General features: G+C 42.0%; 1 protein-coding gene across 1 annotated transcript in view; it reads left to right on the top strand.

Annotated features, from left to right (window-relative positions):
• The window catches only part of GAK (cyclin G associated kinase), a 1,188,967-nt gene that overhangs the window by 169,534 nt on the left and 1,001,569 nt on the right, over nt 1-17,864 (top strand). The window contains exon 4 of the mRNA XM_069236701.1: nt 12,619-12,733. Coding sequence (XP_069092802.1) covers nt 12,619-12,733 — 115 coding nt within the window. The remainder of the gene's footprint in view (nt 1-12,618; nt 12,734-17,864) is intronic.

Here is a 17,864-nt window from a genome sequence, read left to right as displayed (position 1 = left end):
CTCCTCCCAAAACTAAACCGTTCCCTGCCGTACCATCAACATCATCCTAGTACATCCTTATCTTGCAGACCGACTCCTCCACGTTATGTCCTAGCCCTTGATGAGAAAGGGCACGCAGAATAAAAGCATGAATGAGAAAACACATTGTATAACATGGGCATGGAAAAATATTTGCAGCTTTTAACGTGGCAGTGGCTAATGCTAAAATAAAGTCAATAGGCAAATTAACCTGATGGTGACTAATGTGACAGTGTGCTGCTAGGCTAAGTGCAACGTGGAGTCAGTGGTCAAAACACAAATATCATTACACGCCCTCCCCATGCACTGCTGATCACCTCACATATTGCATCACTCAAGACATGTCCTGTGACAATTGAGGACATCATTTTAACATCTGAAATTACATAATTGACGACAACACTTGCATAATGGGTGTGAAAGTAAATGTTATGTTGTCACCTAATTATAATGTTACTTTAACCTTTGTGTATTACGATTTTTTATATATATATATATATATATATATATATGTTCATTCATTATGTATAAAACATATACAAACATAAAACCAAATATACATATTTGTCAATTCATCATATTTTTGAAAAAATGGCACTGGTATACATAGTACTCGGGCTGACATCTGAAATATCACAATTCAAGTAAGAAGGGAGCTCTAAGTGCAAGATAAAATATCTATTACTACAAATAGCCAATCCATTTAAAAGCAAAAATACAATAAAAGAGTTCCCTGCAAAACATAACAGCATTAAGTTCTAAACTTCACACGGGCATCAGATCAACAATTGTACGTGTGACAGAGAGACAGTGCCTCTTAAGGATAGAAGATAACATATACAAAAATCATAAAAACGCAGCTGAGCCGCTGTTGAAGTGGAAAGTATAAAACATAGCGAATATAAGATAAGTATTAGTACCATAAAACGGAAAAAATAAAAATTTCAACTGAGTCAGTTTACAATTAAAATTTAAAATCAATTAACTTTGCCAGTTACTAAAAAAAAAAAAATAATAATAATAGGGCTAGGCACGTATAGGATAGCCTTAATCGTAAAGGATACCCCAGCCGCATTCGGTATAAACAGTAAGTGAATTGGTGTTGATCTGTATTAGCCTAGAGGCATTTGTAATGTGCCTAATAACTAAATGTATGGTAAGGAGCTTGATCCAAATGTTCCCCACTCTTTTATACAGTGGGCATAAGAGTAGCACATAATCTATGTCTTCCATAGCATCCCTACAAAATGGACAAAGTGCCTGTGCCTTGGAGTTCTGCTTCTTTGCGCTTGAAAACTGACCCACCTGCAAGAACCCATCCTAAATTTAATATACAAGGTTCTAGCTTGGCAAGGTGCTATGGCATCCATCTAGGGTTCAAATGCTGGAGTACATTTGTTGGATGAAAAGCTGTCTGTAAGACTTTCATAGCTTAAGTTTCTTTGACGTTACTCAGTCGTGAGAGTTGAAAAAGCTGATTTATGGTGGAATAATCACTCCAAGCGTATTCCATACCTGTAGCTTGAACGTTTCTTTTTATGTGACAAAACCATGGGATGGCGTGGGAGCAGTCCATGTCTATGATCTCTTTTGAAGCTCTCTTGTATGATTTGAATTCTAGAGCCCTGTGTCAAAGAATAATGGTATGATAGGAGTGCTCTGGGGTAAGCTAAGCAAGGACCTTAGGAAGAGATTTTCTATAACAGTCAACTCCTTCGTGTTTACGTGCACCCAAATTTCAGTCCCGTATTAAGTGACACTCTGGACTTAAGCTCAGTAGATTTCAGTGGCCTGTGAAACATGTCTCGTAGTTGTAGTTTTGTATCTTTTGAGAACCATAGACGCACCTCTAAATAGCAAGGTAATACTGCTTTCTGATGGATACAGCTATCTGTGGACTCCTCACCTTATGAATTCTCCCAATGCGCCAGCATTCAGTGGAATTTTTTTCCTAGCTCTCCACACTGTCGAGGACGCCATAATTGCATGGCTCCACCCGTGACTCCGTCTGACTTCATCGGAGCTATAAGAAGTCCTCGCTGGCGTGCTGATGTCAGTTCCCTTTTTTTCTGCGCCTTCAACACTAAATGTTTTCTACCTCTCTGTTTCCCAACTGTTCTGAGGGAATTTCTTGAGGTGCACTATGTCTTTGCCGAAGAAATCCAGCTTCAAGCTTTGTAGCTATTGCGGGGGGTCATATGTCGGTGACGGATCCGCACAGGGAACTGCCTTTGGTTTTTGAGCTCTGATCACGGCGTGGCAGGTTGTTCATCTTGCCAGCACATGAATCCAAGGCTCTAAAAGAAAGGGTGGCAAAGCTCTTTCTCTCTAAAGCAAAGAAAGAGAACAGAGGATGTCATATATCCAGAACTCTGGACACTTTGTCGCACAGATCATCGAGGTCCCACAAGAAGCTATGTTGATGACATGACTCACAGTGCCGTTCGTCCAGAGATCAGTCGGTATCTCTGAGATCATTGGTGCCCCACGACTTGGGAAGTAATATCCACCTTGTCTCCCAACCGCAGTCATCTGAGGCGTCACCGGCGCCGACTTTGATAGATATTTTGGCGTCGTCTATGAGTCGAATGGCTCATTTTTCCCCAGCATCCTCCCATGGTCAGGAATTTAGGGCTCCGGCGTTGGATCCAGCCCAGCCACTGCAAGGGGAACAAGAGTATCCTGCCTTTCCGGCTCCAGGAGCGGGCCAGTCTTTGTTCCTTAATGCTGTGTTTAGCATTTTTATAGGGCAATGATCCCCTCTGGTGTGCCTGCTGGCCCCACGGGTCCATTGGCTTTTACGCTGGGGATGCTGGCGCTGTATAGGCAGGCTCCATTTATGCCTTTTCTACCAGCAACCCCTTTGGATTGTACTGGCACGGCGCCGAGGATGTCACCGCCTCTACCCCAGATGACAGTGGTGACGCCATCAGCTCAGTCTTCTCTGGTGCGGAGCGTGGAGCCGGCTCCCCCTCCTCCAGTCTCGCCTTCTCTTTTAGGCACATCGTCTATGTCAGTGAACTCTTTATCAACGCCACGTTTGGAGTCTAGGCTAAGACCTAGAAGGAAGGCCTTAAGACTTCTGGAAGAGCAGCAGTATATCGAAGAACAGCATCAGCTGGAAAAAGGGGAAATCCCTGTGCCTTCAGATGAATACCAGGGGCTAGATACTGCTAGCTTGTTAGATACATCCCCTGAGTGGGAGCTTTTATCTCCTGGAGGTGAGCTCTCGTCAGAAGTGACGACCTACCATGGGGCGATTAGGAAGGTGGCAGAACTGTTAAAATTACCTCTGCCTTCATCAGAGTTAAAGACCGATATTCTGACAGAGGTTCTGCATCCATCAGCTTTGTCTTCCTAGCCCCTTCTTCCATTCAATGAAGCTTTGACGGAACCCATATTGGAGATATGGAAGAAACTGATCTCTAATTCTGCGGTTTTAAAGACTGTAGCCAGGAGGTATAAAGTTGCTCCAGGTGACCTGCAATTTTTGACCCAGCACTAGAAAGGCTGGTAGTGCAAGCTTCTTGTTCCCCAAGATCAGCTCCGGGGGTCATACCCTGCAACACCAGCGGATAGGGAGTCAGTGTATGGAGCAGTCAGCAAAGAAGTGCTTCTCAGGAAGCATGGCTTTAAAATCATTAAATGCGACTTGTGTACTGGGGAGATACATTTATGCCCTTAAGGATACGGCAAAGGAGGTGGTCCCTAAGTTGCCACAGGAAGTTCAGGGACATTTTGCTGAACTGTTACAGGACAGTTAAGGGGCAGCCAAGCAAGTGATTCAGTCAGGCCTGGACACTGTGGACTCAGTTGCTAGAACCATGAGGACTTTGATTGCAACTATGAGGCATGCTTGGCTCAGAGGTTCGGGTTTTTCCTTGGATGCGCAAGCCACATTGATGTACCTCCCTTTTGATGGTGCCAGGCTATTTGGTGCAAAGGCGGACTAGACCCTGGAAGGCTTCAAAGATAAAGCCACTGCGAAATCTTTGGGCCTTCAGGCATCATTTACGACCTTCAGACTATTTCGTAGGTTCAGAGAGTTTGGATGTGAGTCATACTTTCGTGGGAGGCAGCAGTTCCACGTCCAGCAGCTTGCCAAACCCCTCTACAGGTCCTAAAGGGGTCATGGAAGTGTTAGAATGCGAGGAGCTGCTCAGCAGCCCTCCTTCTCCTCTTCATCCTCTGAGGGAATCCAGCCAGGGAAGCAGCCATAGTTCGCACTCCATTCACCAGCATACGCTGCCCGTAGGTGGAAGGCTGTTACATTTTCTCCTTGAGTGGGGGTTAATAACATCGGATTCTTGGGTGTTGAGCATAGTGAAATAAGGTTATGCCCTTCCCTTTCGGGCTTTTCGCTAAACATACCCAAGCCTCACCTGGAGCCCTCCCAACACCTGTTCATAGGGGCAGTACTGGACACAACATTGAATCAGACCAACCCTCCTCTTCGGAGGATTCAGGACATTCAGGCTATGATTCAAGTGTTTCAAAGGGAAGCGGCTGATCTAGTCCTACGTCTGTTCGTTTCCTGCATTCTGTTAGTCACATGCACGTTGGCACATGAGGGCTCTCCAGTGGTGCCTCTGCAAGCAGTGGTTTCAACACAAAGGGGTTCTTGAGGAGTCGATAACGATCTCCAGAGACTATGTGGTGGATCTGCGATGGTGGAGGGTGGACGGCAGCCTCTCAAGAAAGGCCATTTTGTCTGCCACCTCTGGTGACCACAGTCATTATGGATGCTTCCACTCTAGGGCGGGGAGCTCATCTGGGGGATCTGGCGATCCAAGGTCTTTGGTCTCCGGTCTCCAGTAGAATAGATGTTTCACATCAATATGTCGGAGTTGCAGGCAATAAGCTTGGCTCTCCGTGCCTTCCTCCCGTCCATTCGTGGTCAGTCGGTACAAGTCTTGACAGACAACACTACCGAAATGAGGTACATTAACAAACAGGGAGGAGTAGGGTCGTACCTTCTCTGCAGAGAGGTTCTGCGGCTCTGGTCCTGGGCACAGGACCATCAGATTTGCGTAGTAACAAACCATTTGGCCGGTGTTCTCAATGTACGTGCTGATGGTCTCCGTCAGCACTTTTTGTCTGATCACGGGTGGCGTCTCCATCCGGAAGTTGTTCTTCACATCTTCCAGTTGTGGGGAACACCTCTGATAGACCTCTTTGCCACTCACGAGAATGCACACTGCCCGTTATTCTACAGCCTCCAATATCCAATATAGAGGGCTTTGGGGGCCGTGTTTCAGCTGAGCTGGAGCAACAGGCTGCTTTACGCATTTCCTCCCATACCTTGATTCCTCGAGTTCACAGGAAGATTTGCCTAGACCGGGCCCAAGTCATATTAATAGCCCAAGGTTGGCCAAGAAGGGTGTGGTTTTATATTTGCAACATAAAATAGTGGTTACATAAATGTATATTTTGTTCAACCGGACCTTGCGTCACTTTATTCTAGACATAACGTGTTTGGAGGTTCCTACCGACAGGAACTGAAACTTCTCCATACGCACCAGGTATTGAGGTGACAACAGGTTTATTTTCCTTTGAACAGACTACACAGAGTGCTAGTGACCGGCGCACTATAGAATGTCTCAATACACAAGGTGAACATCTATAATGAGTGTTCTGATTGTTGATTCAGTATTGTTGGCTATGCTTGAACGGATACTCTTAAGCGCACCTAACTTTAACATGCACTCTTGATTTAATTTTCTAATTTTCACCGATCATGGTACTTTGTCGAACAGTGGGCTAGCATACACGGTCCCTTGTTTGAAAACTGTACTAGTTATTTTTCTGCAGACTTTGGTTCCTTTTTACTTTGAACTCAGTACTGTACGGATTTATGGTTTTCGATTGATTCACAGGTATTCTATTGCTTCAAATGGCACTTTGGTTTCCGGCACCTCTGATCAATTTAATGGAGCTACATCATACGCACTGTGAGAATTCTTGTATACGGGCTCCTTGATGCAATCTTAATATCTCACATCATGGACACTGTGTGAGCTTATGGTTGCATGCTTCATTTCACAAGCAGGCCTTGGAGAGGACTTTTCTTCCACACACATGTTCATCTTTGGTCTTTTTTCACGGGTGAGCCAAATTTCCTTGTGCCTTTTGACAATATCACTCCTTTAATGAGTATACCCTACGTCTTTTCAGCTGTCATCTAAACTCACAGTAACATGAGCCTTTTTGTGTATATTATTTGCTGCCTTGAAAACGTCTTAGCGACGAAACAGGTGTTAGCTGCTGTTTTTTTATGTGTTCTAAAGGAGGAATTGGAGAAAACTTGAAGAGTAAAAAAATGTTTTTTAAACTTTGGTTCACCGCTACTTACTGTTTGTTTTCACTGGACTCTGTTGTGTGTTTCAGTACTTGTCCTCTATAATATTTTGGTATCACATATCCAGTCTTGCAGTTTGTCTAGGATTTGATGACCAAAAATCTTCTTGAGGTTATCAATCAAACTAAGGGAACAATAATTCCCGGGGTTGCTTCTATCTCTCTTTTTATACGTAGGTATAATTTCTGCTCCATGACAGGAAGTGGGGATGCAGTCTCCTCCCATGATCCTGTCTTACAATTCATTAATGTAAGGTGCCCAAAAGGTTAACTCTGCACAGTAGAGATCCCCTGGTATTTTATCATGACCAGGTGCTTTACCCAGCGGCAAACAGTTTATGGCTCTTTGTGTATCTTCTAAGGTGAAAAGGGAGTTAATACTTTGTGCCATAAGAAGATATTTCCTCTTGAAAAGGTAGTAGATGAATTGGAACTTTTCTAGTTTTTAGGATGTCATCATAGGGCTTTTGTACAGCATATATATCTGCAAAATGTATTTCCTAATGATGTGGCGGTATATGAAATTCTGAAATCGAAAACCTTCCATGGGCTATGCCAAAAAGCTTCAGTGTTTCTAGATCTAGAAACTTCAACAAGATTGGCCCAGTTAGTGTTTATTCAGGTCTGTTTGGTGTTAAAAGCAGTCTTCTTATACAGAGTCTCTGATCTTCTGTATATCTCACTGCGTAACAGCCAAGACTAATTCTGACTGAGCCTTCCTACAATTAGCATTATACCAGGTAGATGTCTTGGACATCTAGTAATTAGAGGGTTGGCTTTCAATTGTGCATTTAGATCTTAATACACTAAACAGACTATGATGCAACTCCAAGAGGGAATCCTCAAGAGATGGAATGTCAGCTAGGGAACTAGAAAATAAATTGACAGCGCTGTATATTAGCTCCAGGGTGTCAGGCTTGCAAGATAGTATAAACCACTTAAATGATCTCCTACTAATGCTGAGAAACTGTGTAGTCTCTGACCCTTTGTGTCTATTGGTTTTGCTGGAAATAAGATTTAGGTGTAAGCTTGTGTTTAGAGGATAATGATCACTGTTTGATCTTATGTGAACACCAAAACTGGGCATAATATACCATATGTTTGAGTCCAGTAGAATGTAATTCATCTTGCTTTTGTTCCCTCCCCTCCTGATGAAGGTGTATTCGCGGCAGCCATCCGATTTATGTCTTCCATTACATGCATGCGTGCCATACTTTAGTGTTAGACTTCAGTTGTATTGCAGTTGTAAACCATTTTTTAAGTGGCTGTGCTTCCAGAATATGAATACCTCTAGATGCATCTTCAAGGTCAGTAATAGAATCAATAAAAGCTATAGGTTTGAGCAATGATTAGTGGAACATGTATTTGCCTGTTTGGCAAGTGATGAGAAAGCTTAGCCTGTGTAGGGGACTCTTTGCTTGGTCCTACCGAACAATTGTAAATATTACACACACACACACACACTTATAGACATACCAGTAGTCCCTTTTAAAGTCAAACCAATTACATCAGAACAGTCTATTGATATTTGTTTGACAAGCAGTTTTCTTGAAATCCATATCCAGATTAGTGTACCTCCTGGTGGACGCCTGGCTCTGGATGGGGTATCTTCAGTGCAATATCATACATGAACAAAAATTGTTGTAGCAAAATAGGGACTAATCAACTAACATAATTGACCCAATCAGGTTCTGCCAACTGAACACATAGTCCAGCTATTTTTCATGACAGCAGTTGTAAACTAAAAGAACAGTCTGACTCTTCCAATGAAGAAATAGATAAATTTGATGATTTAAGATTGTGTTGGTTTAAAGTACATGCTGGAAAAGGAGTCTTCGGGAAGGGATGGACATTTTGAGTAGTTTTATAGAAACATAGACCATGTGAGAAGGGCTCAAATGAAAAAAAACGAGTAGCTGATTCTGAGGGGTAGCAGTGCCCGCAACATCATAATGAAGAGATATGCTAGATGCAAAAGCAGAACTCTGGGCCTCTCTTTTGGGCTGACAGATCTTGAGTAAGTCCACTTCGACTAAGTCAGGAGCAGAGGAGCTCAGTTCTGGAATGGCCTTGGTAGGAATTTGCAGGGCTTGAGGCACTTGAGTCACAAGATATGATTCCTTTTGATTTGAATGTTTGAACTTGATGGTGGCAGAGTCCTCTGACTAGTACAAGGTATTGGACCTGAATTATGGCCTCCTGTAGCTTTCAAAGCCTGATATTTAATGAAAAAATTGCATCTTTAATTAATGACAACTCTGTTCTCAGATCGTCCATCATAGATTTTATTTCCACATTGTCCAGTACTTGTACCTCTTCCCATGATCAATCATAGGCACACCTGGTCTCAGGAAAGTTGCCTGAGAGGTGTTTTAATCAGTGTAACTTGGGTGATTTGGATTGAGTTGGAAGAAGGACCCTTTAAGAGAAGTGGATTAGATAATGCAGGGGCTCCCTCGGTCAGGTGGACTCGATAACTGGATCTTGCTCTGAGAAGTATTGGTGTATTTGTATATTTTGTAATGGATAGTTCTAACCGCAGATGCCTCACCTTTAGAATATTTCTCATTCACCTGACTGAATTTGGAGAATGTTTTCAGCTCTGATCCCATGTGGTGGTAGGTGGCTGTATCCCACCCCTGAAGTGATGGAGTTGCACACAATATAAACATCACCCTTGCGCTCTGATATCAGTTCCTTTCTTTCTGCTCCTTTTGATTCAAATCTGAAGCCCCACTTGCAGCTTTTTTTTTCTTCTTCTGATGGTTTTGAAGTTCTGCGATGCTGGTCTGGGCTTGACCAATGTTGGGCTTCGAGAGCATGACAGTACAATTGGTTATTATGCAGTTGACTCTAACACAGTGTCTTTACCAGAACCAAATAGCAGCAGTAACTATGTTCTCTTTTTTGGCTCATACTGAAAATGCTTTATACCTTGACTTTCAAAATGCTAGTGGCCTTGACACCTCCTATGGAATGAGCTCGACTTGCCACATGGGCCGCCAGTGGAGGATTGTACTTCATTTGCGGTGGTAGTTTGGAGGGCACCTGAGGTACTAGACTTGCAGTTACTGTCAACTGATCTTAAGACAAAGGTTCTGAAAGAGTCTTACCAACTTGGGCTGGTGCCATCAGAGCCTCTAATCCCATTCATTGATGCTATGATGTCTATGCAGTCAAAACCATGTTCTTTTCAGCCCTTTACCTGGCAGGTAGCGGGGCTTTACAGACCTGCACTTTGAGATTTGGACTTCACCACTAACCACCCTACCTCGGAAAACATGATTGTGCGAGCTCCGTCCAGTACGGCTAATCATACCTCTTTCTCAACTAGTTGCCCAGATAGGGAATTCAGATTGATTGATGCCGAACAGATTTTTTTTTCTGGCAACTTGGCCTTACATCAAAAAACCTGCTAGGGGGTGAGAGGAAAATCTCTTATCCTGCCTCCCAAAATATCAACCACTTTCACAAAAGGGACAAGAAAAATAGTAGAAAAACCAACCCTACTTAAATGGGCTGCTACTAGATCATGAACACAGCATAATTGTTTGAAAACTGCCCTCACCCAATATTTGTGGCATGCTTCATCATTGCGCATCTGCTAACACATTCCTACGTGTACCCACGTCGGAATGGAGCAGTAGGGGCGGGGAACACAAAACAATACGCAACAAACCAAAAACAAACGGGGAGTCCAGGCACAAAGATATACATTAAAACTATCTCATGGGTGCCCACTCCTCTTGTTTGTTAAGGGACCCCATGGATAGGTCAAAAATAGATATCTGGTGGTGATATTTAGGGCACAAATACCTGTTCACCCCAGCCTCTGTTCTCCAGTCAGCATGTTTTGGCCGTTTCGTTTGCCCATAAGGGTCAGTCGGACTTAATCAGGACCTTTCGATCCCCTGTTCCTTTTTATCTCCTGCCTGTCATTAATCAGGACTTATATCAACATGCATATCTGGGCACACTTGGTGGGTATCTCCACCCTGAGGTGGTACAGGGCTTATCAGATTGGTTGGAAGAGTCCTGGGTAGATCCTGCACCGTAGGCAAAGCACAGTGGTACTGATTTTACACATTGGATTATTCACAAGATCACTTGTAAGGAAATTAATTATGGTTGGAATGGAGTGTGCGGCTCATGGCAGGAGCGGTAGCTGCAGGAAGGCTCCCTTTGCTACCTCTCTTGTCAAATGTTCATCCTAATTTCATGGACTTGGCCAGGAGAGTGTAGTACCCAGAACTCCTGGCCATGTCCTCTGATCAGGCTAACTTTTCGGTAGTACTTTCGTCTCAGCAATGGGGCATGTTTCATTGGAACCCCTGCAACTTCCATCTCTATGTTTGGAAATTAAGTGTCGACAATTGACTTGCCATCTGAAGTGGTTGAATTAATTCTTACTGCTAGACACCCTTCTTCAATATCCGTCTATGTTGGTCTCTTAGACAAGATTGTTGCAAACTCTGGAGACCAAAATACTTGAATCTTTTCAGGCTTCGCTTTCAGACATTCTGGTTGTTCTTTCTTAACCTAGCAAGGCTCTGAAGTGGGCACTGTAAAAGGTTATTGGTCAGGCCTGTCAGCCGTTTTACGTTTGTGTGACCAGGCGTCCCTGTTTAAATCACGAGGTATGATGTAACTATTAAAGGGTTGACATACATGTTCCCTCCCAAGCAGTTTATGATGTTATAGTGGGACATTGTCTGGGCTTGACGTTTTTTAGGTGGTCACCCTTTGTGACTATGCATTGTTGCTAGCTGTGGCTCTTGACTATGAGGGCTATATTCCACATTGTGATTACATCAGCTTGTTTCTCGAGTGAACTGCAGGCACTTTCACCTTCTTTAAGGAAAAACTGGTGCTGTGACTCCGTTCCACTTAGACTAACTGATAACTCTTCTGAATTCTTTGCTTCCCTTCATCTTTTGAACGGGGAGAAGAGGCTCCCTCAGTTGGACTTCAAAAGGGTTCTGAATTTTTATATTGATCTCTCCAGGACCCATTAACCCAATGATCAACTCCTTGTGTGACTTTCTGGAATAAAGAAAGGAAAGGTGGTGCAGGAGAGGGTCCTGTTCAGGTGGATAGTCTTCTTCATTAAGATCTTCAATGAATGGGCCAAAAGGCAGCCTTCACAAGGGCATGAGAACCCATTCCACAAGAACACTGGTGTAAATGGTGTCTGTTCTTGATATATTCTGGGCTGGGCATGGGTGTTGCTGCATACATACATTCAAGCAGCACTGCTGCCTTTGCAGCATGGTCCAACACAAAGATCAGTTTACTCATTCACTTTTGAAGTTCACCCTTTAAGCGTTTTATATGTGCACCTTTGCTGATAATTGCAGCAATTGTGCAATCATCCCTGTAACAGGAACGGTGTCCAAGGTGGTAATCAAACCGCCTCAAGGCGGTACAAACATAAAGCATTTACCAATGACTTCAAGTGATTTTTTTTTTTTTCATTATTTTTTTAAATGCAAGCCCATTAACAAATGAAAGTGATGAGTGTGGTTAAAAGCCCACAATACTTGAAACAGGTAAAAGCGCTTGCGTGCTCCACTTAAAAAGGTGTCCATTTAACTGTTGTTGACCTACTGATGGTTGCTAAAAAAGATGATAATGTCAAAATAGCTTAGGATAAAAAAGCATTCGAGTTCAAATTAAATCCTGTCTTATACCAGAATACACTAACAAAAGTTAAGAGGAGAGCTCAGAAGGATGACAGGGAATATGCTTAGCAAGTGAATCGACAGAGCTAAAGCGCACAACTATGGCTATTGGTAAATAATGTTTTTCTTAATTTCTTTTGTGTTTGAAAAAACTGTAATTTTATCTCATTATTAGGAATTTCCTTGCCTTTATCTTGCCAAAGATGTATTTACATTAACATTTAGTTGAGGAAACATTTCTACATGGTTGCAAGCAACAGATAGGTTAAGTACATCTGTGGCTTTTAGTACGTTGATAATCTTTGAAATGTCTTTCGTCATTTAAACAACATTCCTTTCTCAGTGGTTGGTATAAAAGTTGAGAGGTGCAGTTGACCTCGGGTTAGGTTGATTGAGAATGTTGTTCATGTTTTACCAATATCTTACTGTTATCTTACATTAAATTAGTTTGGTTTTGATTTTCCTGGCTTTGAGAGTGAGCACTACATGTGCAGAGTTTCTTACTTGCAATGTGCATGTAAGATAATAAGCGTTTACAATCTTTTCCTTGATAAATCTTCAGAAAAAGCTTTCAGGTCATCCCAACATAGTCCAGTTTTGCTCCGCTGCATCCATAGGAAAAGAAGAATCCGACACAGGCCAAGGAGAGTTTCTTCTGCTCACCGAACTTTGCAAAGGTATGACCATCCTTTTATTCTAAGGTTTGACAAAGAACTGTCAGGATAGTTTTAATTAAACGCGATTGCAACTTGATCTTGACCAGATTTGTAAATATAACTATACTTTGTAAAACTGAGTATTTTGAGTCTGTTTTGATGGTGTATGCATATAAAACACGCTATTTTCTGGGTTGTTTGTGGTGAATGCTTATGTAGAACAAGTTGGGATTTGTTTTTGATAACAGAATAGCTTCTTTCTTACAGGCTTTGCATCAGACAAGACAGAACAAATGAATTCTTTAATTAATGAGCATTTGCTGTTCTCAAACTAGACTTGTGTACAGTTGTGGCAAAACCTTTCACCATAGCTCATTTTGCAACTGCATTTTTCTTCACAATGCACGTTGTTTTAGTACACTTTATTGCTGGCACTTAAAACATTTTATTATGTTCAGTTCTACTTTATTGTGCCTTCGAAGTGCACATATTAAGACTGAAACCACACCTGAGTAATATGTGGAAGAGTCCGATTGGCATCTTATACAATTATTGTCAAACATATTTAGCTCTATTTAGAAAACAGGACTAGAAATACGTGTCACACATGTTGTATCTCATCTGTACTCTGATTGTAGACGTGGGTGCGCCATTCAGTAAAGTGACAAATTAGAAGAATTCTCCGGTGCCCCAAACTATAAGGAAAGGTATTTTAAGCCAATGGCAATTGCGGCATAGTCTCAAAGAGTTGCATACATAAAAGCATTTGGACACGTGACCATGAACTGGACTTTGAGATTGGCCCACATAACTGAAATCTAAGCCTGTGCATGTGTGTATTGATAGGTAGAAGCGGATCTCATTATTGGAAACACATGTAAAGCGGTCCCTAACCTAGGTGGTCAGAAAGGGAGGTAACAAGCATTGGCAATGCCAATAAGTTTGGCTTATGAAAGTTCCTTTTGTGTCATTGATGTGTTTAAATATTGAATAAGCATCTTACATGTACTCGCTCATCTTTGTACTCATGCATGTATTCATCCATCCACTGACTCATTCCAGCATACATCCTCTTACACAACCAAAATAAAAGACAAGCGGGCTCCACAACATAGGCGCAACAAATTAAAAGAATACAAAGAGAGAAAAAACATGTTGCCATATAAACACTGCGGACCTATGCTTGCAATAACAAAACATAACGTCACAGCAGATGTCCATCTTGCAGAGTTAGTGTAAATAGCCTGTTTTTATTTTAAAGTTCTAGCACTGCCACTACATTTAGAAGCAATGTGTTAGCCATCTTGGAATGATAAAACAATATACGACACTACGGTCTCCTGATTTAGAAGTGTTGGCCACGTGGGATGCGACGCACTGCAGGTGAAATGAGTGGCAAGCAAGTGAACCTTTGGAAAAGCTTGGAGAGCTGTAGTATCCTTTTAGGAAATATTAAATTAAAAAAAGAAGGCCTCAAATAAATGAAAGAGGAACTATAAAAGGAGAACGCTGGAAACTAAAGTAATGGCCGGCCAGCCGTGACACTGAAAAGTACTGATTTTCCGTTGGCTGTATCATGATCAGAAAATGCCATTATTTACAGTGCAATAGAGCCTAGACCTGATGTAGACTGAACCAGTATCCAATCCAGTGTGCTGTCCTGCATGGAAGCAGAGTGGAAATAACATTGAGACAGACCATTGGCAGAAAAGAGATGAATCAAAGGGTGTACTTTTATAAAGATATATAGATATAGAGGTGTGTATTTAATGATTTTCTTTATTACAAGATCCTGTCTGACAACTAAGATTCTAGCAAGAATTATTATAGTGCAAATATTCTCCTCCTGTGGTTTGTCAGGGGCGGTAACCAACACCAAAAGCCTTTCTACAGAGTTAATCTGTGATAGTTCATGTAACAAAATACCTATCTGTAGGCTTTACTACAGAGTAATAACAATTCACCCTTAAATGCCTATAACACATGCTATTAACAATCGATATGACAGGCCTACTGCTATATTTGCAGCTTCATTGTAAATGATCAGGCCTATAACTTTTATCATTGTCTTGTCACAATAACCAAATCAGACCTAATGTGTTGGTCATAAACCTTCCAACAAGGCAATCCTCAGCTATACCATAATAAAATTAAAATATGTACAAAATGCAGTTGTCAAAATAATATACAGTCCCTACTAATGGAGCCTAATAAGGATTATCATAGTGGAAATAGTCCATCACCACGGTTTGTTCCAGTGGGTCACCAACACCCAAAACCCTTGGCTGCTAATTAATCTGCAAAATTCTATGCATAGGAATACCTGCCTACAGGCTATAGCACAGTGTAATAATATTCCACCCTTACAAGCCTATTGACATGCTTTTCACAGTTAGTAGCTAAGGCCTACTTCCTTTCTTACAACTTTTTATTATAAACAGATCACACCTAAGGAATCTGACACAACTTTTCTCAGGGAATCGCTAAGCTCTTTAGCCTTCACCAGTGTCTTGACACTAAATACAACTCAGGCCTACTGAAGTGCACATAAGCTGGCAGCCATCAGGCATATGTTTATAAAATTATAAATATGTTCAAAAATACAGTTGGCCAAGTCGTTTTTCAGGAGGACCTAACAAGATCATTGCGAAATTCTACTCTGAGTTTGTCAGAGTGAGCGACCATCACCAAAACCCTGGCCTACTTTGATAACTGGTGAGATTGCATGAAACCAAATACCTTTCTGCAGCATTGTACATAATGTGATACCTATCCACTATAACTGTACCATATGCTTTCACATTAAATAAGCCAGGCCTGTTGCCATTGCAAACGGGCCAGTCCTATGGCAATGGGAAAAACATCTTCCTGCATACCAATCAAGCCCATACCTATTATCATTGTCTTTTCACCATAACCAATGCAGCCCTACTGTACTGATCGTAAGCTTTTCCAGATGTTGACAATCAGGTATACAGTCCTAGAATTGCAGATCTCTACAAAGTTGCAGTTGACAAATGGAAATACTATCTCCCAGCAGGGATTAACATGGATTCTCACAATGCAGATCTTCTATACTCTTGATTTGTCAGAGGAGGCAACTAACACCAAACCCGTTGCCTACTAAGGTAATCTATGAGATTCCACTTAATAAAAACATTTATGCTTTAATTCATAATAACAATCCACCCTTAAATGCCTATTGACTTTAACATATGATTTTTACAATCAGTATGTCAAGCCTGCTGCCTTTATTGTAAATGTTCATGATAAACAATCAAGCATATAGCCTTCATCATTAATTTGACACCATAACCAACTCATGCTCATTGTAATGATTGTAAGCTTTCTACAAGGCAAGCACACAGACATTAAAGTTCAAATTTATGCAAAATTACAGTTGGCAGATGAAAGTACTATCACTCCTATGAGAGTAAACTTGATTATTGCAGTGCATTTCTTCTATCCTCACAGTTTGGGTAGAGCACCAGCATCAGCACCAAAACCCAAAAACCCTTGCCTGCTTCAGTAATCTGTGAAATTCCATGTAAGAAAATCCTTGCCTGCGGCTTTTGCACAATGTAATAATAATCCCTTCTTAAAAGCTAATTGTCTTTACAGGCCTCGAAAGATCGACTCGTCCACTCGCTATGGCGAGTTGTTTTCATGGCAAGTCCGTTTTCAGGCCTACTTGCCCCATCTGGTGAGGAAGCCGAGGCCTGAACTGCCACGTTAATACATAGCCTCTTAATCCAGACTCATGAATGTTGCACAAGTGATCCTTCAAAGATGTATAATACCAACAAAGAATAGGTGTTCTAGCTGGCTGATTGCAGAGCAGGCTTGGACAGTAGGGCCGTGTTGTAATCAACCAATCCAAGGGCAGCCCACACTTGTGATTTCAAAGCACCATCCATCATTCCGTGGTGTGCTTCCAGTCCACGCTTGCCCACTTCCCTTTGGGTAATTACAATCAGCCAGGGCGAGATATGCAACCTGGAATGTGTGTTCACTGCTACCGTCAGCCCCTATGTGTAGTGCCTCTGTGCCTACTTAACTTGAAGACGTGGGTTTGTCAGTGTGGAGACACTGGTTGTGAAGCTTTTTCTAAATATTGAGGTGAATCAGTGGCTTTGGAAGGTGGCAGAGCCACCAGTCCCCAACCCCAACCTCTGAGATATGGTGATACACTTGTAGCCCCCCCCTATGTGTTGCTCATCGTTGAATTCAGATAAATTAAAAGTCTAATGTCTAACCATTAATACTTTTTGTTTTTGTTTTTACAAAAAGCTCTTCTGTGTGTGCTGGCTAATTTCTTGTCATTTGGACTCACTTTACATGGCAACACTACTTTTTGTAGTGTACCTTTCTTTTCAGAGTCAAATCACATGATGGGTGGTTCCTTTGCAGCACCCGCAGCATGAACGTCTGGGCGCTATGCAAGGTGAATAGCCAACTGCAGCATCACTTTAGCTAACAGCTTTTATATTAGCTGGCACTGCTGCAACTCTGTAACCAGTTCCTGCTCCTGCTTCTTAAACAGTGTGGCAGTTTCACAATTCTTGTGTTACATGATACTGTTACCTCAGGAAAGGCCATTTAAAAACTGGTTTCTTCAGCGGGGCTGCAGTTGGCTGACTCGGGGGCAGAGGGTTGCGCCTGTTCACCACTCTGTGTCTGGACATAACTGTGGAGGAGTCGGGATCCAGTGTTGTCTGAGGTTCTCGCTGCCTATCCCTCACACAAGATGCCACCTTGGAAATCTTTACAGGCATCAGGTTGTGCTTTTGAAATATAATATTTTATGCACTGGCTTCTGCCTGAGGCTAGCGTTTTCAGCACCTCAAAGCAGGGTCTGCAACATCTTTACACAGTGGACATGTTTAAAGATCAGTAATTAAATCCAAACAGGAACTGGAAGAAACATCCTTCATTTAAGCAGCACAGCACAGCAGGTCTTACACCGTAATCCCTGGCCGTTCTTCTAACGTTCTAAATGCTCTCCCACAACCTAACTGCTACAATTCAAAGATAAACATGTAACATCTCCCCCATTAAATATATATGATACCTAAAAAGTAGAAAAAGGATTACAAATCTCCCTTAAAACCCCTGCATTTAAGCACTCTTCACATTCCAAACTTTGCCATCT

Source organism: Pleurodeles waltl, chromosome 1_2, assembly GCF_031143425.1.
Source record: "Pleurodeles waltl isolate 20211129_DDA chromosome 1_2, aPleWal1.hap1.20221129, whole genome shotgun sequence".
Taxonomy (NCBI): Eukaryota; Metazoa; Chordata; class Amphibia; order Caudata; family Salamandridae; genus Pleurodeles; species Pleurodeles waltl.
The sequence above is the reverse complement of the archived record's forward strand: the minus strand, read 5'-3'. Positions and strand labels throughout refer to the sequence as shown.